At 46.4% G+C, this 26,545-nt stretch overlaps 1 protein-coding gene across 7 annotated transcripts in view; it reads left to right on the top strand.

Annotated features, from left to right (window-relative positions):
* Positions 1-26,545, top strand: part of LOC119953154 (caytaxin-like) — a 119,042-nt gene that overhangs the window by 33,322 nt on the left and 59,175 nt on the right. For 3 of the 7 annotated variants that reach the window (XR_005457972.1, XM_038777075.1, XM_038777074.1), the window contains exons 2-3: positions 15,187-15,707; positions 15,844-15,959. The exons of 1 other annotated variant lie outside the window; for it this stretch is intronic. Coding sequence is in view for 4 of the 6 variants with exons in the window: in XM_038777075.1 (XP_038633003.1) it covers positions 15,883-15,959 (77 nt within the window). In the remaining 2 variants the exon portion in view is untranslated. Of the gene's footprint in view, positions 1-15,186; positions 15,708-15,843; positions 15,960-23,616; positions 23,751-26,545 lie in introns of those variants that run through there. 3 more of the 7 variants (XM_038777077.1, XM_038777076.1, XM_038777078.1) reach the window with 2 other exon arrangements.

Genomic DNA, 26,545 nt, shown 5'->3' with positions numbered 1-26,545 from the left:
GCCGAGTGAATGATCCATCTCGGTCTCCTCCGGAGGTCTCCAGCATTGCAGATGTCAGTCTTCAGCCAGTACAATTCACTCCATGTGATATCAAGAAATAGATAAAGGCACTGGATACTGCAAAGGCTATGGGCCCTGACAATATCCCAGCAATAGTATTGAAGACTTGTGCTCCAGAACTTACCGCACCCTAGCCCAGCTGTTCCAGTACAGCTACAACACTGGCATCTACCCAGCAATGTGGAAAATTGCCCAGGTATGTCCTGTACTCAAGAAACAGGACAAATCCAACCCAGCCAATTGCCGCTCTATCATTTTACTCTCCATCATCAGCAATGTGATGGAAGGAGTCATCAACAGTGCTATCAAGCAGCACTTATTCGGCAATAAGCTGCTCATGGACACTCAATTTGGGTTCCGTCAGCGTCACTCAGCTCCTGACCTCATTACAGCCTTGGTTCATACATGGACAAAAGAGCTGAATGGCAGAGGTGATGAGAGTGACTGCCCTTGACACAAGGCAGCATTTGACCAAGTGTGGCATCAAGGATCCCAAGCTAAACTGGAGTCAATGCGAATCAGGGGGGAAACTCTCCATTGGTTGGAGTCATACCTCGCACAAAGGAAGATATTTGTGTTGGTTGGAGGTCAATCATCTCAGCTCCAGGACATCACTGCAGGAGTTCCTCAGGGTAGTGTCCAAGGCCCAACCATCTTCAGCTGCTTCATCAATGACATCCCTTCCATCATACGGTCAGAAGTGGGGATGTTTGCGGATGACTGCACAATACTCAGCTCCATTCACGACTCCTCAGATAATGAAGCAGTCCATGTCCAAATGGAGCAAGACCTGGACAACATCCAGGCTTGGGCTGACAAGTGGCAAATTACATTTGTGCCACACAAGTGCCAGGCAATGTCCATCTCCTAGAAGAGAGGATCTAACCATCCCCCTTTGATATTCAATGGCATTACCATCGCTGAATCCCCCACAATCAACATCCTGGGAGTTATCATTGATCAGAAACTGAACTAGACTAGTCACATTAATACTGTGCCTACCAGGGCTTGTCAAAGTCTAGGAATCCTACGATGAGTAACTCACCTCCTGACCCCGAAAGCCTGTCCACCATCTACAAGGCACAAGTCAAGAATGTAATGGAATGCTCTCCACTTGCCTGAATGAGTGCAGTTCCAACAACACTTAAGAAGTTCAAAACCATCCAGGATAAAGCAGAACACTTGATGAACATTTACAAGATGCACTGCAGTAACTCACCAAGCTTCCTCAGACAACACCTTCCAAACCCATGACCACTACCATCTAGAAAGACAAAAGCAGCACATAGCTGGGCACCACACCACCAGTAAGTTCCCCTCCAAGTCACTCACCACCCTGGCTTGGAAATATATCACCGCTCTTTCACTGTCGCTGGGGCAACATCCTGGAACTCCCTAACAGCACAGTGGGTGTACCTACACCTGACGGACTGCAGCAGATCAAGAAGGCAACTCATCACCACCTTCTGAATGGCAACTAGGGATGGGCAATAAATGCTGGCCTAACCAGCGACGCCCACATCTGTATAAAAGAAAATTAACCAGGCCCTCAGCGGGTACTCATTATCCCCCAAGAGCCAACCTGCCATCCTGGGGTGGTCCTCCAAAAGGCCGGGGTTGTCTGACTGCCCAGGATGTAGTTGTTGTGCACGCACCAGCCTCCCTGAACAGGCGCCGGAATGTGGCGACTAGGGGCTTTTCACAGTAACTTCATTTGAGGCCTACTTGTGACAATAAGTGATTTTCATTTCATTTCCTCTGGGTCTCACCATAGCCTGATAGGCGGCTGGCTCCTCGGGGTTGGGTGGATTCCGGCACATTGGCCACCGCCTCGAGCTGCAGATGCTGCTGCTGCGGCCGTCTCCAGTGTCTGGCCGCGTGGCCTACCAGCAGCACAACAAGGGCCTGGTCTGCTGGGTCCAAAATATGGCCCATACCGTTCAATATCCATAAGGAATTGGGCGAGGGTGTTAGACCAACAAACAGCATTGGCTCCCACCCAGGACACTCCATTTCCCCCATTGATCTTCCCCCTCCCCCACACCCGGCACGCCCTGCTCACACACTCCCGGCCACAGTGGGCCCCTCTCAATGGACCCCAGACCCTATACCTGGAACGGGGACACACGATCCGGGGTTGGCATGGTGGAGCTGCATGCGCAGTGCCCCCCCCCCCCAGCAGCCCACCACTCTCCCCACCTAAGGGTGCCCCCCCCCCAAAAAAAACCTCACCCACCACCGAACACTTGGACGGCAAGCCCAGCGCCCCCAGTCTCTGCCTATGAACAAAGATGACTACTCAGCACCTCGGCTCCCCGCAGAAGCCCTTCCACCAGGTTCACGTTTTAGAAAGGAGTACTGGGCGGCATGTGGCACAGTGGTTAGCACTGGGACTGTGGCGCTGAAGACCTGGATTCGAATCCCAGCCCTGGGTCACTGTTCATGTGGAGTTTGCACATTCTCCCCATGTCTGTGTGGGTTTCACCCCCACAACCCAAAGATGTGCTGGTTAGGTGGATTGGCCACGCTAAATTGCCCCTTAAATGGAGAAAAAAATAATTGGGTACTCTAAATTTATTTTTAAAAGAAAATAAAACTTGCCCAATTCACAGTGAAGAATTTTTGCATCGTCCTCATTGCTCCCCCCCCTACGCAGCTTTGTATCATTTGCAAATTTGGAGATATTACGTTTAGTTCTATTTTCTAAATCATTAATGGCCTGAATTCTCTGCTTCACAATGCCAGGTATGCGAATCGCGATCGGGCGGAGAAACAGGGATAGTCAAAAAAATTGAGGTTTGCACCAGGCACTAATTCCGATGCCATGTTCCAGTCCCTCGCTGGTGGCAATATTGATTTGTATGGCCTGTGCTGGCGGATCCATGAAAAATTGTCATTTGCCTGGATTTCAATATCATTAACAGCTTGGAAACTTCATGCTCCACCTTTCTGTGATGCCCCACCTCTTTTAGGCAGACGTCTCACAGGCGCGAATTAGTGAAAGCATTGACAAACAGGGCCTGGGAGCCATGCTTGCGGAGAGGGAGCGAGAGGTTAAAAAACACTGGAAACCCCTCAGAAATTCTCCGGCGAGAATGTGAAAACTCCCCATGGGATCGACCCCTGATCCTCAGTGCCGTGAGGCAACAATGCTAACCAATGGGCCACCGTGCTGCCTTGTGAATTGGAGAAGTTGGGTGAATGGGCAAGTGCATGGCAGATGGAGTATAATGTGAATAAATCCACATTCGTCATGAAAACTGGAAGGCAGATAATTATCAGAATGACTATAGATTGTGAGAGGGGAATATCAACCTGTGTTAGAATACTGGACCAGACTCGAGCATTGTTAAAATACCAGATGAGAACGCCAAACAATTTTGTTTAATTTGTAAAACTGTGAGGAAAGGATACTTCACCCCGGTAATGATGACTCTGACTAGTAGGTACCTTCTATGTTAAAACAAACTTAGATTTAAACACATAATTGACCACATTAACATCAAAGAAATTGCTTTACAATTACAGTTTCTAAACTCCAGGAAAAACTTAAACTTACTATCTATATCTGCTACTCTAATTAAGCAGACTCCGTACACGTCTGCTCGACCTAACAGCATTTGAAAAAACTTTGATCAACTTATCCTTCTGTCTTGTCATACTCAAATCCTATGGCAAACTGCAAAACTACAGACTGACCTGGCTCCGCCCATGAGTCATATCATCTGTATCTCACTAAGATGTCACCTAACCTGCTTAGCTAGGACTAAATCACACTCCCTCATAAATTATCTACTCTGCAGGGAATCTCCAGCAATCATAACAATATTTGATCAGACCTTTATCTGTAATCAAGTAAGTGGTTGGAATGAATCATGACCTCAACTTTTACGACCCCTTAATTACAGTTTAAGCAGCAAACTGCATGTATGTATTTTAAACCAGGTTTTTTAATAACTACAACAAAATATAACATATAACAATTTCTACATTTATCACACCTGTGTGTCTTAGTACACCAGTCGCTGAAAGTAAACATGCAGGTGCAGCAGGAGTGAAGAAAGCAAATGATATTGCTTAAAATGTATTGCTGCAGATTCAGAGGACCTTGGTGAGTCTACACCGGGAATATTGTGCGCTGTTTTGGTCTCCTTATCTGAGAAAGGATGTTCTTGAGGGAGTTAAGTTAAGGTTTGCTCGGCTGATTCCTGGGATAATGGGGCTGACATATGCAGAGAGAGTCGGGTAGGATTACATTCACTGGAGTTTAGAAAAATGAGGGGTTTCTCATGGAAACCTATAACATTTTTACAGGATTGAACGAGGTAGATGCAGGAAGGATCGTCCCAATGTTGTGGGAGTCCAGAACCAGGGGTCACAGTCTAAGGATACAGGAGAAAATAATTCAGGACTGAGATGAGGAGACATTTCTTCACTCAAATAATTGTGAGCCTGTGGAATTTACTACCACAAAAAGCAGTTGAGGTCAAAGCATTGTGGGCGACTTTAATGGGAAAATTTCTAAGTTCATTTGTGGTGGGTCTTACGGGGCCGCCAGCTCTGCCGGTGAGTTCCCCACTGCAATCAAACGATACTTAGTCACTTTTTTGGGCCCTGGGGAGATTCTCACATGTTTAGCCCACGCTTATACTTTTTTCAGTACTGGGGAGCTGAACGCTGAGATCGGGCCGCCATTTTGAAACGGTGCCCCTATCCCATCTGAGCAAATGGGTCCCCCACCCTCATTCATGGTCAATATCACTCCCTACACCACCCCAAGTGAGGACACCCCACTATGGGTCGCTGGACATCCTCCCACTTCAGGCCCCTCATGTCCCGTTACCCCCCCCCCCCCTCAAACCTCCCAGAGGCCCCTGATTAGCTGGAATGCACCCCCACCCTTCAAACACCATCCCCCACTCTCTTTTCTTGGGACATGACCCTTGGCAGTGCTACCCGGGCACCCTTGCACTGGCACCCGGGCAGTGCTCCTGCCGGCTTGGCAGTGCCAAGATACCAGCTGAGCAGTGCCAAGGTGCTCGCATTCCAGGGGGAGGGCAGCCACACAGGGATCTCCGATGGCCCGGGAAATCCCCCGTGTGCCGTTCCGTCTGGTCCATGTTTATATGGCGCGGGGCTGCAGCATCCTGGGAGGCTAGTAGATCCTGGGAAGCGTCCCTGAGTAGATTTAAACTCTACTTAGGCACGTGCCGTTTGGTCACGTCCCTTTTGGCCGTGCTTCAGATTCCGACGTCTCGTGGGACTTGGGTAGATCCTGCGAGGCATGAAGGCTGCTGGGAATAAAATAATAATCTTTATTGGTGTCACAACTTGGCTAACATAAACATTGCAATGAAGTTAGTGTGAAAATCCCCCAGTCGCCACACTCCGGCGCCTGTTCAGGTACACTGAAGGAGATTTCAGAATATCCAATTCATCTAACAAGCACGTCTTTCGGGACTTGTGAGAGGAAACTGGAGCACCTAGATTGTTGTGTTCTATGGCTCCCCTGATGATGAAGACACGCATAGAACATTTGTGTTTTGTTATAACCAGTATTTATTCTTAACACATGGGGAGGTAGCCAACAAACCTACGTACATACATTTATATCTAAATTGCTGTAGAGCGAAGGTGAGATGCGACTGTCCTGTTGTCCGTCCTGCTGCCAACTGCCCGCTTCTCGTCCGTCATCCGATATATATATATATAATATATATGTAAATATAAAATGGATCCATGTGTGTCTGGTTCCACCTACTGATAGGAGGTCATAACTGTCGCTACGTATATTGATCATCAGTTATATACATTGGTGCATACAAATACTATATACAAATATGCATATGTGCATATCATCACATCCCCCTTCCTTTGGAGAAAGGTGTACACCCTCTTGACGAACCCGAGCGCTTCACGTGCCTGCACCCCAATGAGCGAATCACGCTCTGTTTCCGCCACGGACAATCGTATTCTGTGTGTTACCTCTTTGACCGTGACATTAAGCTCGCATTCTCCCAGAGTTGGGATCCAATGACCATTGTAGTCTTTCAGAAGCATTCCTCCCACAATGATGTGAGGTTCGACCTTTAGCTGCTGAACCACCGAGAACGGAATTAGGTTTACCCTCGCTCCCGTATCTCATTTGCACTTGATGGTTGATCCATTGAGCATTACTGGAATCGCCCATCTGTCCTCAATAGCTCCTGCATTCACCTCACTGTGACTGCAAACTGAAAGCGTCACTTCTATGTTTCAGCCGGCCAAACTGTTTGAGTCATTCTTCAGAACCATATTCACATTGGTTAGTTATCCCCTTTGTCCTTGTCTGGACTCTTCTTTTCCGACTGGACATTTGTCCATCGGCGGGCAAAGTAATCCGTTCTGCCACACATACATGGCTTAGAAAGGGTGGACGCAAAGAAACTGTTTCCGTTAGGCGAGGAGACGAGGACCCGTGGGCACAGCCTTAGAATTAGAGGGGGTAAATTCAGAACAGAAATGCGGAGACATTTCTTCAGCCAGAGAGTGGTGGGCCTGTGGAATTCATTGCCGCGGAGTGCAGTGGAGGCCGGGACGCTAAATGGCTTCAAGGCAGAGATAGATAAATTCTTGATGTCGCGAGGAATTAAGGGCTACGGGGAGAATGCTGGTAGGTGGAGTTGAAATGCCCATCAGCCATGATTGAATGGCGGAGTGGACTGGATGGGCCGAATGGCCTTACTTCCACTCCTATGTCTTATGGTCTTAATTTGTTTTGAAAGCAGGGTATCGCCATGGCAAGCGTCTGCTGCCACATTTGTGGCACGAAATGGCCACCCGCACCGGGACCACATTTTATGTGCGGTTGCATAACGGTGCGTTCAAAATGGCCACCTGCACTGAGACCACGTTTCTTTCTGAACTGCGTCACTGCAGTTATGGCGACAGCATCGCTTCCAAGATTGGCGGCAACAGTTTCTGTGCTGAAGGCGCCGATCTGCTGCACAGATAGTTCACTTGCCTGGCATATTCTGATGGTGGCGTCCAGCATGAGGTTATCTTCCCTGAACAATTGTTCTCGTAGCACAACATCTGGTGCGTTCCCATAAACGATTTGGTCATGGATCATTGAGGATTACAACTGCCCAAAATTGCATGACTGGGCCTTTAATCTTAAGTCTGTCACAAAGTTGTCGAACAATTCCTAGTGTTTTTTGGCACGGGAACGGAACTCTAACGTTCAACGGTCCCATTCTTTTCTAGAACAATGGAGATCAAAGCGCTGAATCACTGCATTGTAGCTCTGTTCTTCGTTATCAAAGCCGAAAGAGTTATACAGTTCACATGCTGGCAAAGCTTCTGCTGTTAGCAGCATCGCCTTTCATCAGGCAACGCCTGGAGGCCATGGGCAGTTCAAACTGCTGTTTAGAACCGCACCAGTTTGTGTCCAGATTGCCCGAGACTTGAAGTTGATGGGGTATCTTCAAACCATCCATCTCAAACTTCACCATCTTGCGTTGCGTGGAGTCGCAAATCCTGAGTTCACCAGGTTGGCAGAGAAGTCGTTCGTTCAGGTTCTTCTATTCTCCAGCATGGATTTTCTTGTCTGCGGTCACCTTTAGTTCTTCAGAACTCCTGGTACCATGTTGTGTTCTATGGCTCCCCTGATCATGCAGACACACATGGAACATTAGTGTTTGGTTATAACCAGTATTTATTCTCTTTTTTATAAATGTACAGCACCCAATTATTATTTTTTTTGATTAAGGGGCAATTTAGCGTGGCCACTCCACCTAACCTGCATATCTTTGGGTTGTGGGGGTGAAACCCATGCAGACACTGGGAGAATGTGCAAACTCCACATTGACAGTGATCCAGGACCGGGATTGAACCTGGGACCTCGTCACCATGATGCAGCAGTGCTAACCACTGCGCCACCGTGCCGCCCTGCTCATTGCCTAGCATCCCATTCATACCGGCGGCACATGCACAGCACAATATCTCCTTCCAGCCCCAACTTTCCTGGCCCTCAAAGATAATAACTTGACCAATGTTAAAAACTATTTTCTGTTTGTCCTTTGCTTCATATACTGTACGCCACCCTAGGCTAATGCTCAGTTAAGTCTAGCCCCACGTACCCCGGTGTCACAACACAAGTGAACTAACCACACAGTGGTTAGCACTGTTGCTTCACAGCGCCTGGGACCCGGCTTCGATTTTCGGCTTTGGTCACTGTGCAGAGTCTGCACGTTCTCCCCGTTTCTGCATGGGTTTCATCCGGGTACTCCGGTTTCCTCTCGAGTCCCGAAAGATGTGCTTGTTAGGTGAATTGGCCGTTTTGTATTCTCCCTCAGTGTACCCAAGCAGGCGCCGGAGTGTGACTAGGTGATTTTCAAAGTAACTCCATTACAGTGTTACAAGCCTACTTGTGACCCTAATACAAATTATTATTATTATAACCAATAATTCTTTAAAAAATCCAAAGTCCTTGGCTGCCCAATAAATACAGACACCAAGTTTGTAAGTTGAAACATGATTGTTGTTTATTTATACCAAGAACTATCTTGAAATATACAGTAAATATAACTGGATAACAACAAGCTAATATCTACTACTCCTTTAACTGTCTCACTCTCTACCCACACACAATATAGACAAACCCAGAGTTTAGAAAGGGGTAAAAATAGGAATGAAGTTCAAAAGATAAGAGTTTTTGCTTCAAATGGTAGTTTTTTTAAAACACACTTTCCTCACAGCAGGCTGGTTGATCAAAGCCTCTGATTTATAACTGGCAATGGTCTTCCTTGCAGAGTCATTCATTAAGGGTCCCTGCAGGCTAGAAAATGTAGTACTCATTGACAGCAAGCATTGTGTGGAACAATTGTTCTTATTTCTTATCAAACGGGCCTTCAGCTCGAAGTTCACATTCAGGCCTACATATTTCTGCATTGACAATTTATTCCACTTCAAACCTTGCTTCCAGCTCATGATTTGACTGCAGGCCTTTGCAGTCTCAAGAGATTGACATCCAGGCTTGCTGCAGAGTGAATGTCCTGACAGTGGCCTTCTGAAGTGGTTTAGTTTGGTTGTTTCTGGAGAGAGTTAGTTAGAACCCTGCATCTATGCTGCGGAATTAAAAGTGAAACCAAAATGGAACATCTCGGCTCTGAAAAACTTTCCAGTGGGATAATATCCAACCATCACCTGTTACCGGGTAGAGCACAGCCTTTTAGGCCAATTCATTGTCCATTAGCCAAATCAATCAAACCAAGTCATCCCTGAGGCTGGACAGTTGGCAATCACCAGTCTAAAATAGCACAGCCTTCTATTTGAATTAAAGGCACAGGCCACTGCTGTGGGGGCGAAACGCATGCAAATACTGGGGAAATGTGCAAACTCCACACGGAGAGTGACCCAGAGCCGGGATCGAACCTGGGACCTTGGTGCCGTGAGGCAACCGTGCTAATCACTGCGCCACCATTTTGCCCTCATTGACATTGTTTTTACTTCAACTACTAACCCAAGAAGTGAAATCCTTGCGTCTCCCTGTGTGATGGGGTTCTCCTGCTCTCTCTTTTAAATCTCTTACAATTAATTCTGCATCTCTGGCCCATTGTAGCTGCAAACTACGATTAACAGACTGCTCCTGTCAGTCCTATTTGTTGTAGTTTTAAACATTTCTGTCATATTGCCCCATAATTGTATTTTGTTTTCCAGATTAAAAACAGCTCCAATTTATCTCGGCTTTGGTCGATATCCAGTCATTGCTGTGGGAAAGTATGGACATCAAGGAGAGGTCATTGGTGTTGTTATCCCACAATTTAATGTACCGTGAACCTCATTCTCTGGGGTTACAGATTAGAAGCACTTGGTTACTGAAAGAAACTATTAACCATGGAACTGCACCCTAACAAGCAACAGTGGCCTTGTAATTTGATAAGACCTGAAAAATGACACTTGGATTGCAATGCATGATTAACCCATGCCTGTTGTTTCCAGTGCAGACATCACACACACATCCTGCTGCCTGTTCATTTGAATGATCGTAGCATCCAGTCAGCGCTAAGCATGCTGTTGAGTGACTGCACATCTGAGCATGGGTCACAATGTTGTGAGAAACTAGGACAAGTCCTGCTCTGCTTCAAGCCAGCTCGCACCTCTTTTTTTAAAAATTACTTTATCTTAGTTACAAAGGCAGGGCTCAGACTGTGGACAGAGGCGAACCCCTAATCCAGCTCTTTGCCTGCTCCAAAAACCAATTTAAATTGAATCCAATTCATGGTCCCCATAAAGGAGACATACCAGATCTGAGCCAAAAGGCTCAATCTACGCTCAATCTTAGCCAAAAGGCCGAGAAGCGATAGCTCGCACCTCTTAAGGGGAAAGTGCATTTTACAGGAGCAAGTATCAGAATTATTGTAATAGTGAGTTTGACCTGTAGAAATACAAAAGAACGGGTACATCAAGGTAAGGACGGGGGGCTCAAATGTTCTGATGCTGCACTGGAGGCCTTGAGTGAAGAGGTGGAGAAATGTCATCTATCCACAGGTGGCTTTCTAAACGCAGTGTGGAATCATTTGGCTGTGGCAGTCAAAGTCAGGAGCCGAGCCTGAATATCTGAATGTAGTGCCACAAAAAGTTAATGGTAGCCATGATGTGGAGATGCCGGTTTCCAGGTTGCGTCGACTGCTGTAGAGCTGGTGTACGAGGTGTTTGAGGAGTGTGACAGAGGTGCGGCGGCAGAGTCTTTCAGCGTAGTCTGTGTTGTAGGTCGATTTGAGTGGGTTTGTGATCTGTAGCCCTTTTGGGATCTTGTCTGCTTTTCTGCATCTTTGTAGAAACTTAATGTCAGTGTCTATATGCGCGATCTTCCTGGAGATCCTCTCCACTTTGAGCCGGCAGTTTGCGGTGTCGATGGTAGCCATGATGTGGCTACCAGCTACTACAAAAAGTTAAATGATCCCACATGGGTAGTCAAAGCTAGTGAGTGCATCTTGGAATGCAATATCCTGCCCCCTGTATGACTAGCATCACATGCTGACCAATGCACTGACTTCCATCATTCACCTGCAACAATCTGTTATGATTCACAACTCCTACCTTGCGCTCAGCTTCACCTCACCCTCACATACTTTGCACCGCTGCATGCCTCTAATCCACATTCATAGCTTACACTGCCAGCTATTCAAGCACGACAGACAAATTACTCAAACACATTGCACCACACTTACTGACACACATCCCACTCTCGTGCAGGATTAGGTGGGACATAACTGGAGGCCGCAGCACCTAACGTGCAAGGGGTAGGAGGTTCGGTATCATTCCATCGAAATTGTGTTTCTCATGGAAACTGACAAAGATGTTAGCAAGACTAGGGCCGATAGGGGATCCAGTAGCAACACCATCTATTTGGGTTGTTAAAACTGAACTCAACAGCACAAGTTGCTGAGTTTATAAACTTAATGGATGCAGATTCAGACAATGGTGGCACATAGAGATCACCATGGCATAGTGACATGGTGTAAATGTCTGTGTCTTCCTTAAGTGACACATTAGCTAATAGGCTAGAAAAGTCAAACAAGCTCTTGGACACAGAATTTCTATCAATGTGTAAATCCTGTATGGTCCTTAGTCAGCATCCTGGCAATGCCACTCGGCAATGCAAGTGTGCCCAGGTGGTACTTCCAGGTTGGCAGAGGCACTTTCAGGGTACCAGACTGGCAGTGCCAAATTTCCCAGGTGGCACCTTGCCTGTGCTGTGTATCGGGCCCAAGGGTGCCCTCTCCTTATGAGACGTGGTGTGGGGGGCTCAAGGACCCTTTGATTACTAAGTTGGGGCATTGGAGGGTATGGACGCCACGGTGAGGGGTTCAGAGATCGGGGCACCATTTAAAAATGGCTCCCCAATCTCTTCCTGCACTGAGCTGAGCTCGTTAGTGCAGGAAATTAGCCTAAGTGCAGATTCCCGTTCAATAGCAGGGTCGTTCTCGGTACTACAGGCGCTGGGAAACACCCTGCTAACATGCCCAAAAGTGAGCCACGAGGACGAATCCTGTCATTTATACCACACGCCAGCTCGTTACTCTTACACAAGTCGAACAAGCTTTTTTTGTAGCTTACCTTAGAGCAGAGTTGTCCGGTTGGGCTTAGTGCCTTCAATGATTCAGAGTCTTCAGTGAAAGTTGTTTTGTGCGGGATAGCTGGGAGTAGAGGAGTTTGAACTCAGCAAATACGTGTTTCTGTTTGATGTGGGATTAAGGCATACTAAAATTGAAGCCATGCGCAAGAATGAACTCCTCGTTTGCTGAGAGTACATGGTTAGAGAGATTTACTACATGTTTGACAGTGGCATCAATTGTACTGCCCAAATCATTTCCGCTTAAGTGAGTTTATAGTGCAGGCATGTTTCAAACGTGCATTGCTTATGTTGCGGTCATCTAGTAAAGCGATATAATGGCACGAACGGATCAAATTGAAAAATGAAAAAAAATTGTGCATCTCTGACCAAGTGTAGGGCATGGCATAACCTGTTCAATCTTATCCTGCAAAAACATTCCCTCGATCATGGGACTGTGTTTAACTTTAGCATGATCAGCTCACTTGAAAATGAACTGCGGTTCTAATTTCCTTAGAGACATTCCGTAGATGACTTACCTGTTCTTATAGAATTCCTAAAGTACAGAAGGAGGCCATTCGGCCCTTCGAGTCTGCACCAACCCTCTGAAAGAGCACGCCGCCCAAACTCATCCCCACCTATCCCAATAATCTCCTATACCTAACCACATCTTTGGACTGTGGGAGGAAACCGGAGTACCCGGAGGAAAGCCATGCAGACACATGGAGAAAGTGCAAACTCCACACAGCCAATCACCGAGGTCGGAATTAAACCCAGCTCCTTAGCACTGTGAGGCAGCAGTGCTTGCCACTGAGCCATCCTTAACTTAGCCGTGAGTGGAACTATGTTGTTGATATCCTGAATTTGGTCTTTATTGTACCTATGTCTCAGGTATACAAATAGTTGTTTGGTAGTTCACAATGCTGAAAACAGAGACAAGTTGTCAAAGTTTTTCATTTTGCACTCCTCAGGACAGAATCTTCAACGTTATGTCTGTTTTTCTGGAATACTCAAGTACTGTACCATCAAACAACTATTTTAACATTGTTTTCAAGAGAATACTGAGATGGTTAGAGGCAGGTGAAGTGCAATAATAATCACTTATTGTCACGAGTAGGCTTCAATGAAGTTACTGTGAAAAGCCCCTAGTCGCCACATTCTGCGGCGCCCCCCCCCCCCCCCCCCCCCCCCCCATGGTTCTGTCATTCACCCACCAGTCTAAAAATTGAGGCTGGGCAGAAAAAGCCCTTGTATGACCATGTAAGGGCCCTAATTGGAGCAAGGGCGGACTTCCTGAAACCTGATGGGGAATCTTGTCCGTGCCATTTCACTCCCCCACTTTGATGGGGGGGGTGCATAGCATTTTGGCCGTTCATGGTCATGGACAATCTCCGAACCGCTGCAATCTGCTACCCTCACTCTGCTCTGATGCTGCAGATGTGGCTGCAGAAGGTGACAGATCTCAGTGAGGCCTTCTTCATGCAGCTGAGCTGACACACTGTTCCTCAATGAGGTTTTGGGGAGCATAATTGCTCCCTAAACAAGCTGGCTGGATATGGCCTCTGGCCTCCTGGTGAAAGTTCACCTCCTTTGAAGAACTCCGGAAGCCATTCGAATCGCAGCAGTAGAAATCAACCAGCACAAATCAACATCACACCTTGATGAATCTATCTACTCTGCATGCTTCTGGCAGAGGCAACCTGTGGTCATGTAAACGCCCTTCCCAAAATGACGTCCGGGTGCCAGGACCAAAAGTACAGGGGCACACTATCAAAGCCATTTTGGAAGCAAAGCAGCTCCTGCAGTGCTGAACAAACAGGCAGTATCCAAATTTTGAAGCCAACATCTTCAAGAGAGGGAGGAAAAAATAAGAAACTTATTTTTCACGCATAGAGTGAGTGTAGCAGCCCATTATCAGGGCCATGAATAAGCATCCTGCCCTTTTATATATTCGTTGCTGGTTTTCTGCCATTTTTGTACTGTGCACACACTTGGCAAATCATTCAGTGAGTTCCGCACATTCGCAGGATATAAGCGGCAAGTGAACATTTCCTTGCCCTGCAATCATGCAAGTGGAACAAGAAGCTCACTGTCTATGCAGCTCATTCAAACAAACATTTGTATCTTTACAATGAAACATCTGGAGGGTCCACAATATTCTGAGAATACTGACCGAGTGCGTAGGACAAATAGACTGTTGTTTCACATAGCCAGCAAACCCCCCCCCCCCCCCCGGCCAACTCCCTGGCCCCTAATGGACTCAAATTAAATGATTGTATACTTGTATTTACTTCGTATATGCACACAATATGTTTGGTATACCCAAACCTGGTGAAAATAAATTAATCATCTTTCCTGTCATTAAAAATATAGGCTCAACCAGTCCATAATGACAATAACTTGCGTGAAAGTAAATTGCTGTAATCGCATTTTATTAGATCTTTCCCATCTCCCCATCCCCGTTTCCTTCATTTATCTATCCAATCTAATCTTGAATGTTGGCATCGTTTTTATCTCGGTGACTAACCTCAGAAGTGAAATCCACAGCCTCAGACCACTTTGTGTGAGGGGAGTTTGTTCTGTTCTCTGTTTTAAGTCTCTTACATTTAATTATGCATCGCCGGCCCCTTGTTCTAGACCCTGAACTACCGCAAACAGTCCTATTCTGTCAACCCCATCCTATCCCTTTGTCATTTTAACATTTCCATCCTATTGCATTATAATCTCTTCAAATGTACACAACACCGATTTTTCGAGACTGCAAACGATTTCCTGTGACTCTTGAAGGAAGTGCAGACATCGGGGGAAGATCAGAATTTGTCTTACTTTACCACAATTGAATAATCTGTAGGGACTCATTGTCTGGTGGGCGGGGGCAGCCCTTTATCAGACACATCCCTTCTGCACTCCTTTTTATATATTCTCTGTTGGTCCTCTGCCGTTTTCATTCTATGCACACACTTGGGAATGCTCTGATACACATTGTACACAGCTCTGACCTGACACCATCCTTTGGATTTTTTGTCAAGTCTAATAGAGAGAAGATGTTCGGGTGAAGAAGAAAGGTGGGAGTTTTCAGAGGAGTGGGAGAGGAAGCAGATAAAGTAGCACCGAGCTGTGAACAGATAAAGGAGGAGATGTGGTGCAGGATGAACAGTATGTTCTGATTTCTCCCTTCGGTGATTGGATGGTGCTTGCAGATTTCATCACAGCGTGCCACCAATCAGGATAAGGCTGCCGTTTGCTGATGTGCCTGCCAACCTGGTAATTACCTTTCCACGCAGCACTGTGCATGTCAGGAGTCTGCTGGCAATGAAAAAATTAAGTCTGTGACTGGCATCTGTACCCATACCGGGGATGAGAGCAGAGATATACCCAGCATAGGAAGGTTCCTTGTGAAGGTGGGCAAAAGATCAGCTATTTAAGCTGCTGCTTTCAGAATTAACAATTTAAATTCTCTACTTGAGGACGAACAGACGGAGGAATATGTTGTTGATGGACAAAAGGACCATTTCTTATTAAAATAACGAGCCATAACATCCGAGAGAATGTAAGTGGTTCTTTTCAAACCCTTTTTTTTTGTTTCTATTTCAAGGCTAGTTAAATGACATGCCGTGATTTTATGTGGTTATACCAGACGGCTGTCCTAATGTTTTTAATCAATATCATTTATTACATCTGTACAGCTGCTGAATATTGTAGTGCCCTCCATCTTCGGGATTCTGATGGGGACCAGCGAGGCAGCGCTTCGAATGGAAAATGTTGAACTGAAGGAGGAATGGCAGGATGATGATTTTCCCAGGTTAGCTATCCAGATGCTTACACATCTCCACATTTACATTAACGCTGAGAGTCCATCAATTTTCAAGGGAGCATTCCTGTCCAGGCCGACTGTCGGCAGCAACACAAAGCCCTGCTGAAAACATTTATGCCGTTAACGCTTTCACTGCCTGCCTCACCACAGTGGTTCCAGGTTCACTGCCTGATGTGATGGGCCTTTCTGGCTTTCTGTAATGCCTCAAATTGCAACTTTGCCCCTCTCTCAAAGGTGTTTGATCATGGCGGTGGGGGTGTGAAGCGGGGGCGGGGGGGGGGAATGTGGCAGGGGGAAGAATCAGCTAGAGTCCTGTGATACCTGCTGGGAATGCATACTGGTAAGCATGGATGCTACCTGTTACGATGCTACCTGTAGTTGAATAACCTAGTGATTTTGACCAGGTGACCTACCGGAGGGGTAGCTACTACATATGTAGCTGGAGCCCAAAAACTGTCACACCTTCAGGACAGAGACCAAAAAGAATGAAGAAAATTAATTCATTTTAATGACTGAGAGACAAATGGAGCAGCACATCAACCACCACTGTGTATCAATAAATCAAAATTGATGATCATACCTCCATTTCTATTGTTCCTTTCATAGTCTCAAAGCGATTTAAATAATACCAGCATGGATGTATAGTGACTGTTTTTTGTCGGCAAAAACAGTAACTAATCACTATCCCATAAACAGCAGTGCGATACAGAACCAGTTGTGAGAGGAATGTTGAGTGGGACAGCTCTTCCCTCTTCTTCAAATAGCGTCACAGGATCTGTAGTCTCTCCTAAAGCCAGATAACAGGCAGTTGTGGAATCTCAGTGTCACATCTTTAGCATCATATTGAGAAGACTTCTATTCAACTATTAATGCTTCAGAAAGCATTATAGGACCCTTAGTTTTATAAATAGAGGCACAGACAAATAAAACAAGATAAAAGCAAATTACTGCAGATGCTGGAATCTGAAACAAAAACAGAAACTGCTGGACAATCTCAGCAGGTCTGACAGCATCTGTGGAGAGAAAAAGGGATCTAATGTTTCGAGTCTGCATAACTCTTTGTCCAAAAACCAGGAAGATGTGCTAAATCCCCGTACAACTCATAAGCCATCATTGAGAGAGTTGTGTCTCAGTTATGTGGAGAAACGAGAAGCTGGGGTTATTCTGCTCAGAGCAAAGAAGTTTAAGAGGTGATTTATTAGAGCTGTTCAAAATTATGAAGTGATTTGATAGAGGATGTAAGGAACTACTGTTTCCACTTTGGAGAGTCGGTAATCAGAGGACACAAATGGAGATAATTGCTGGAAAAAGATTGGTGAGAAGAAATCAATTTACCGGGCGGGTTATGATATCTCACCCTCTGCTGGAAAGGCTAGTAGATGTAGGTTCAGCAGTAACTTTCAAAAAGGAATTCAATGTTTAATTGGAAAGGCAAAGCTTGCAGGGCTATGGGGAAACTGTTGGCACAGGGAAGTATGGGCCAAATGACCTTCTTGTGTGCTGAATTAATCTATGAATTTATCTGAATGATGGGACCTTCAACGTGACTCAGTGCCAGTTTAGGTTTTGCTTCAGGTCCTGGAATGAGGTTTGGATCCAGAGCTTTCCCAACCCCAAGGAAAGAGCGCTATCTTGGGCCAAGCAGACAAACAATGTTCGAGTGAATTCCACATTACACAGAGGATGTTTTTTTTCCCCCAGAATTTACTTCTGGCTGCTCAAAGTTCCAGGTCTTCAATTTTCTGCTATGCCACAATGTCTAATTTCAGCATCTGAAGGGTTCCTAGACAAAACAATACTAACATAATTGCTAATCACTAGCAGTTAATGTTTTTGTGTGTACCCGAGGGAATTGGAAAAAGGTGTTTGCAAACCCATTCCACAGGCCTCACCTGGAGGCCAGAACCTGCAAACACAATGATCATTGACAGCAAAATTGAAAGGGAAATATTGACAAAAAGGTGTATCTGAAAATTGTAAGACAGGAGGCTCGTACTCAGTGCAAGATTTCTTTAATACAACATAGATACACTGAGCATTTATTGAAGTGAATAAGGTGCTTAGACATTGTATATAGTTACCAATACAGGTGACTAAACAGCTACGGTATTTGGTGTTGAGTTAGTGTGAGATGGGCTTGTCCAAAGTGTAGAACTCCCAGTATTCCCGAGGGCAGGTCTATCAGAATCCACAAAGTACTGTCGGGTAATAGTTAGGATTGTGTGTTTTGACACAAACAGCGTGGACTGACCTTGAACAAGAAGTGCTGGCAACACTGCGTGTAAAGGAAAGTTTGTGATCATAATCAATCTGCATGTAATTACATAGGTAAATGGAAGGTTCACGTTTATTGCAAAAGGACTGGTGTATAAAAATAAACAAGTGTTGTTGCAATTGTCTAGGGTGTTGGTGAGACCACACCTGGAGTATTATGTCCAGTTTGAGGAAGGATGTGGTGGCATTGTAGGCAGTTCAGAGGTTCACCAAATTGATTCCAGGGATGAAAGGGTTGATGTATGGGGAGAGATTAAACCGTTTGGGGTTATATTTGCTGGAATTTAGAAGGATGAGAGGGGATCCGATTGAGGTATTTAAGATACTAAAATGGCGGGGCAGCACGGTGGTGCAGTGGTCAGCATTGCTGCCTCATGGCACCGAGGTCCCAGGTTCTATCCCGGCTCTGGGTCACTGTCCGTGTGGAGTTTGCACATTCTCCCCTTGTCTGCATGAGTTTCGTCCCCACACCCAAAGATATGCAGATTAGGTGAGATTGGCCACACTAAATTGCCCCTTAATTGGAAAAATGAATTGCGTACTCTAAATTTATCCAAAAAAAAGATACTAAAAGAAATTAATATATAAGGAATTTTGATAAAGTAAACGTAGCCCAAATGTTCCCCGTTGGAGGGCAATCTAGAACGAGAGGTCACAGATATAGGTTGAGATACGGTAGATTTAGAACTGAGATGAGAAGAAACCACTTCTCACAGAAGGTGGGAAATTTGTGGAACTCGCTGCACCATAGTGCGGTGGAGTCTGAATCATTAAATGTTTTCAAGAAGGAGTTAGATATATTTCTGATTTTTAAAAGAGGGTTAAAGGGATATGGGGAACAGGTAGGGAGGTGAATTTGAGACGAAGAGATCAGCCCTGATCTGATTGAATGGCGGAGCAGGCTTGAAGGGTTGAATTGCCGACTTCCGCTCCTAATTCCTAAATTCCTATGTAAGGAGGGATACAAATTTGCCAGGGGGTGCTATTCAGAGTGGGAGTTATCCTATTTTTCAAATAACAAGTGAAAGGAGCCATATTAAAACAATAGTGCCTGGTCTTCACGAGACCATTGCCGAGAGCAGTATAACTAAAACCAGAAGTTCATCGAGCTAACGGTGAATGTGAAAACTGCACCTGATTGGTATGAAAGGCAAGATATTACATAGTCTAGAAATCTGAAATGCAAACATAAAATTCAGGAAATACTCAACAAGTATCTCAAGACCTGTAGCGACGGTTGATATTTTACCAGCCCCCACGTGACGGGCGAGGAGATAGGGTGTGTGGGGAAAGCCAATACAATGCCAAGGAGCTGCGTCGGAAGGGCTCCCAATGCATTCCACCACTGGGTAATGCAGTACCAGCAGCGGGAATGGTGCTGCGACCATCAATTCACACGAAACCAGGAGTAGAAGTAAACTGTGGCTTTAATCAACTAGAACAGTGCCTGCCTGCGACTGATCTGTTAGTGGGAGCCGCCTACAGGGCGACTGCTCTATACCTCCCCTCAAGGGGTGGAGCCAGGGGCGGAGCCCACACAGGCCCCAACATGCTACATTATAGGTAGTACCATACAATAGTCCATAGGTGGAGCCCATGGGCGAAATTCTCCAACCCACGCAGGGCCTGAGAATCGCCCGGGGGCGCCGATATTCCCGTTCCCGCCATGTTCAAAATTCTCCCACCCGCCATAAAACGGCATTCTTCAAATCCCGCCGCCCACCTCGGAGAACGGCTGGCGCCAGCGGGATGCCATTGTTTTTTTAGGCTTAATTATTCTCTGGCCCGGATGGGCAGAAGTCCCGCCGACGTGGCCACGGGTCACATCGGCGAAAATCAAAGTTGGTTTATAACGGCGTCAACCATTGATGATGGTTGACGCCGTTCCGTTACCTACATCGAGTGCCGAGGGGGAGGGGTTGTGAAGAGAGAGTGAAATCACTTACATCGCGTGCCGGGGGTGGGGGTAGGGGGGGGTAGGGGTTGTAGGGGTAGGGGGGGTGGTAGGGGTTGGGGGGGTGGTAGGGGTTGGGGGGGTGGTAGGAGTAGGGGTGGTAGGGGGGATATGGGGTAGAGGTGGGGGGGTAGGGGGGGTTGTTGGGGGTGGGGGGGGTGTTGGGAAGAGAAAGAGATAAATCACTTACCTCGAGTGCCGGTGGGTTGGGGGGGAGGGTTTGTGAAGAGAGAGTGTGAAATCACTTACATCGCGTGCCGGGGGGTAGGGGTGGGTGGTCGGAGTAGGGGTGGGGTGGGGGGGGGGGGTTTGTTGGGGGTGGAGGGGTGTTGGGAAGAGAGAGAGATAAATCACTTACCTCGAGTGCCGGTGAGTTGGGGGAGGGGGGGGAGGTTTGTGAAGAGAGAGAGTGAAATCACTAACATCGCGTGCTGGGGGTGGGGGGGTAGGGGTGGGGGGGTAGGGGTGGGGGGTGGGGAACTCAAGGTTCTGCAAGATGACATAATTAAGTTCAAACATTTGGAGTAATAAATAATGAGGATCACCAAGAGTGCAGCAAATTTTTTTCTCTCTCTCTCTCTCTCTCAGGCACGCAGCACAATATACTCGCCATTTTAGAAACAAACAAGGCATTCACATCTATTCCATCTGTGTTGGTTGCGGACTCTGCCACCCCTACCCCCCAACCCCTACCCCCCCAAACCACCCCTCCCCCCCCCCCCCCCCCCCCCCCCCCCCCAACGCCGGGCGGCGTTGATGATGTTGCCCGACGTCAACTGACACGCCACTTCCGCAGCGGGTGAAACTGACGCGTACAGCGTCACTCCGCTGCTGGCCCTTTCGGGACGGGAGATTTCGGGCAGATAAGCGGGCCCCAACGCCTGAGTCACCAGCGCCGTTTTTGCCCGCCGGTCAAGGGCGTCACGATGGACTTCGGTGAATTTCGCCCCATATGGGCAACAGCGTAATACAGATAAGCACATGGTGAATTGTTACATCAATACATTCACCACAAATGGCAGCGGCAGGAATGATAGCAGTGGTCGGCAGGCGGTCAGTTTACACAATTGAAGGGCCGATTGGTGTCCATTTTCCCAGACCACCATCTTTTTTCCAGTCAGGGTGTATCCCTCTGCTTCACAACAAGGCTGGCAGCTGCATGGAGGCAATCTTCCAATGGCTTCCTGGCATTGGCCATCAGAGCAGGAGGCTTCGTGGCTCAAGGAGGGGGCCTGCTGTGAAAGTGGCCTTCTTTGCAGCCCTGGCATAACCACTTAAATGATTTCCCCTCTGATCGCGTGGTCTGTCTGTGTGCCCCTGGCCAGGAACAAACTTTATACCTGCCCCACCCACAAAGATTGCCGCTGCGGTCCTGCTATCCAGGTGCGTGGGCCCTGAATCCACATACGCGCCTGACGTCGGGACTCAGGAAAATCCCGACCAACGTTGCGTGTCCGTTCTGACAAAGGATCACAGACCTAAAACATTAACTCTTGTGAGTGAGATTGGTAATTTCATGCTAATCTTTCTGGATGTGTGGAGACTCCCACCCACCCACTATAATTGGACCGGTGTCGCCCAAATTTATTTTCTGTAGTGTCCTTGTAAGCAGAAGATGGAGAGATTCTTTCATCCAACCAGTTTAAACTTGATTCCAGTGAATAATGGGAAGCCAGCACTCTCTTGCTGTGCTTGAGCATGAAAGATGGACCTGGGATGAGGGACCAGCCAGAGCCAAGGAGGAGAAAACTGAGAAAAATAAATGACTAAACAAGTAGAAAATCCTGATGTTTGCAGGGAGAACACATCCACAGACTGTCACAATAAATGTTTCCTCAGAATGCCACAGGAAACACTCCCTCAGACCATCAGCTAGCATCATCTTTCAGAAACTTAATTATATTTCACTATTAAGTGGGGATGTGCCCTGAGGATCACAAAGGTCAGCAGAAGGTTGTCCCATCTGTTTGAATGAAGTGGAAATATCAGCTTCAGTGAGTCAATGACAGGAGACTGTGAACACTACAGACCCTCACTGACACGGCAGCATTTAAGATTTAACGTGTGAGCAATGCACTGTGTTCCCTCTAATCCACTTTCAGTTCCAAAAAGGCCTTTTGCGAATTAGATATAATTGAATACATGTTTAAAATATATATAGCGCCTAATTGAATTTGGTCTCTAACCCACATAACATGGGGCCTTTCCACTCTTCTGGCTCAGAATCACTCAGACTCGCTTAGACATCAGTCAGAGTTATCAACATCATTGCACTATTGGCATAACATGAAGCCTGATTACATAATGTGTGTGGAAATGGAACACTGTGAAAGACAAAGTGTTAATTGTCAACAATGCAAATAACATCCCTATCTATCCAGTGTGTTCCCTCTTCTGAACATCCTAATTCAGGCTCAGCTTCAACTGTGACGTTCTGATTGTAGAATAGCCACTTGAATGAAAAAATGAAATGAAAATCGCTTATTGTCACGAGTAGGCTTCAATTAAGTTACTGTGAAAAGCCCCTAGTCGCCACATTCTGGCGCCTGTCCGGGGAGGCTGGTACGGGAATCGAACCGTGCTGCTGGCCTGCTTGGTCTGCTTTAAAAGCCAGCGATTAGCCCTGTGAGCTAAACCAGCCCCTAATAATAACCTTTTATTGTCACAAGTATGAAGTTACTGTGAAAAGGCCCTAGTCGCCATATTCCGGCGCCTGTACGGGTATGCTGGTATGGGAATTGAACCCTCGCTGCTGGCCACGTTCTGCATCACAAACCAGCTGTCTAGCGCACTGAGCTAGTACTGGATTTATTGTCACGGGTAGACTTCAATGAAGTTACTGTGAAAAGCCCCTAGTCGTCACATTCCGGCGCCTGTTCGGGAAGGCTGTTACGGGAATCGAACCGTGCTGCTGGCCTGCTTGGTCTGCTTTCAAAGCCAGCGATTTAGCCCTGTGCTAAACAGCCCCAGTGGCCCTTAGATAAGGAGCTGGCGGGAGACTGTGGAACCTATACTACAGCAAGGATTCAGCACCGTCGGGAGGGAAGGAAAATTTAAAAGTAAAGCAATTAATGGAGTTGTTTTCCAGAATTGAAGATGCTTTTATTTTTCCTTCCTGATTCCTTCAGGGTGACAAGTGATTTAGTGGCAGGGGCGAACAGCATCAGTCAATGTGAGGGTGAGAAGAGATAGGTTTGAAATGCAGCCTGTGCAAGCAGGCATAAAGCAGTACTCTTCTGTCTGGGCTAAATCCTTTGTTTCCCATGAAGTGATGCTGATCCCCGAGGAGATGTTGGGCATGCTCAGTTCACATCCCACTCATTAGAACTGCTTAGCTTATTCCACTGTAGGGGAGTGGAAGAGGTTGTTTGGGGGGGGGGGGGGGGGTGACTGTAATATTCCTTACAAGGAAACATGTCCCTATCATGTGACAGCAACATCAAAATGGTGGCAGAACTGTAAAACCCCAGCTGTTCCTGCAGGCACGTTTCTGACAGCAAGATTATTTTCACATGATTTATTTACTTAACTAATGAAAAAAAAATAGCAAGGTGAGATGTCATTTCTATTTGTGTGCAGTATTCTAAATTGTTCCATCAAAATGAAATGTTAACATTGAGACAATTTGAAAATCTATTTCAATAATTCTTTTGGCTTGTTTATTTGATGTATCAGATTTTCAGTCTGTTAACGCTTGAGTTGTTATGCATACGTGATTATGTGAAAGTGTTTAATTATTAGACCAGTCTGACTGAATCCACTGCTATGCAGCAGTTTAGCAGCTGACTTCCATTTTGAATCCCACTGTGCTGTCTCTTCTTGCAGTGTTTAAATCTGAATTTCTCTGGGGGGGGGGGGTGCAGCTGTTAATCCTGCTGCCCTTGTGTGCTGCAGGTGTACAGACCATTCTACACAGATCCAAGGTCTGTCAGAGAACCCCTGTACAGAGAGCAACTGAATGTAAAGTCCCAATCTCTGAGTACTGTGATTAATGTTTCTGGGTTCCAGCTGGCATCTTCAGAAGTTTCATCCTTTTGGCTCTCCCCATAGCTCAATGAGTAAATGCTTCCCCTACTCCCCACGAGTTGGAATTGAGCCACACAGAAGGGAAAGGCCCCAAATTTGATCTGCAACCTGTGCTGAGATAGCTGCTCTCAGCCGAAGCAATATTTGGTCATTACACTTCCCAGGAAGGAGAAGAAAAAAAAAATCAAGCCAGAATCCCTGCTCTGAATAGCTCGACAGTAAACCCATCTGTAAAGTATGTGGGTATAGTTGTGACGTACGGACAGGGTCAGGCTTGGCCCCTTGCCTGAAGAGTCCACAAGCATTCAGCGCCTCAGAATCAGGCTTGGTGTATGATGCACGACATGGTAGAAAAGTATATCAACATTTACTGTCTCAGCTGATGAACAAAGAATGGTCACTCAGGCGAGGTAACAGAAGTGAGCTGGTACCTTTAGAACTTCACAAGAATGGCACTGTTAGAACAAGAGTGGAGAGAGGACTGGGGACAGAAAACACTAATACATGGGGTTAATTTAGAGGCTGTCCATAACAGAAAGACATCCCAGGGGTGACTGAATAGTTAGAGAATTGTAGAAGATGTGTTGCAATAACACAAATACTATTGAAAGTACAGCAGGATCAAAAAGGGGAAAAATCTGTACAGACTGGTTGATTGTTGGGAAATATGTTTCCCGGGGTGTTTATTTGCTGTAACTTGTTTTGATGCATGTTTGTAAGAAAATACATTTAAAAAAAAAGAAAGTACAGCAGCCTCAGTTAGCTCAAATACATTAGATTTAAATTCAAAATAGCAAAAGAAGCAAAGTAGTAAATGGGGCAACATCATGTCCACACTTCAACGTGCTTCACTCAGGGATTCACTTCAAAGTTTTGAATGCAGGAAGGTCCCGCCAGCAGCAATGAGGTGAAGTTAACTTTTTTTTTCTTTCGGGAGGAAGGCTGACGTGGGGGCAGCCCTTCTCTTCTTTGAATAGCATGGTGGAAGCTTAATTTCCACATGAGCTTTCAGTAATAATTTTAAATCTGAGATTGTTCATTTTTGCTATAGAACATACAACAGTACAGCACAGAACAGGCCTTTCGGCCCTCGATGTTGTGCCGAGCATTGTCCAAAACCAAGATCAAGCTACCCCACTCCCTATCATTCTGGTATGCTCCATGTGTCTATCCAATAACCGCTTGAAAGTTCCTAAAGTGTCCGACTCCACTATCACAGCAGGCAGTCCATTCCACACCCTAACCACTCTACAAAGAACAAAGAAAAGTACAGCACAGGAACAGGCCCTTCGGCCCTCCAAGCTCATGCCGACCATGCTGCCCGACAATCTTCTCCACTTCCTGGGTCCGTATCCCTCTATTCCCATCCTATTCATGTATTTGTCAAGATGCCCCTTAAATGTCACTATCATCCCTGCTTCCACCACCTCCTCCGGCAGCAAGTTCCAGGCACCCACTACCCTCTGTGTAAGAAAACTTGCCCTATACATCTACTCTAAACCTTGCCCCTCGCACCTTAAACCTATGCTTCCTAGTAATTGACCCTTCTACTATGGGGAAAAGCCTTTGACTATCCACTCTGTCTATGCCCCTCAATTTTGTAGACCTCAATCAGGTCGCCCCACAACCTCCGTCGTTCCAGTGAGAACAAACCGCGTTTATTCAACCGCTCCTCATAGCTAATGTCCTCCATACCAGGCAACATCTTGGTAAATCTTTTCTGCACCCTCTCTAAAGCCTCCACATCCTTCTGGTAGTGTGACTTGAATTGAACACGATACTCCCAAGTATGGCCTAACTAAGGTTCTCACCCTAACCCTAACCCTCTGAGTAAAGAGCCTACCTCGGACATCCCTCCTATATCTCCCACCCTGAACCTTATAGTTATGCCCCCTTGTAACAGCTACATCCACCCGAGGAAATAGTCTCTGAACGTCCACTCTATCTATCCCCCTGATCATCTTATAAACCTCTATTAAGTCACCTCTCATCCTCCTCCGCTCCAAAGAGAAAAGCCCTAGCTCCCTCAACCTTTCCTCATAAGACCTATGCTGCAAACCAGGCAGGCTTCTAGTAAATCTCCTTTGCACCCTTTCCAATGCTTCCACATCCTTCCTATAGTGAGGTGACCAGAACTGCACATAATACTCCAAATGTGGTCTCACCAGGGTCACGTACAGTTGCAGCATAACCCCGCGGCTCTTAAACTCAAGCCCCCTGTTAATAAACGCTGACACACTATAGGCCTTCTTCACGGCTCTATCCACTTGAGTGGCAACCTTCAGAGATCTGTGGACATGAACCCCAAGATCTCTCTGTT

The sequence above is a fragment of the Scyliorhinus canicula genome, chromosome 18 (assembly GCF_902713615.1).
Source record: "Scyliorhinus canicula chromosome 18, sScyCan1.1, whole genome shotgun sequence".
Lineage (NCBI taxonomy): Eukaryota > Metazoa > Chordata > Chondrichthyes > Carcharhiniformes > Scyliorhinidae > Scyliorhinus > Scyliorhinus canicula.
Note: the sequence above shows the minus strand (reverse complement) of the source record. Positions and strands in the feature narration are given on the sequence as shown.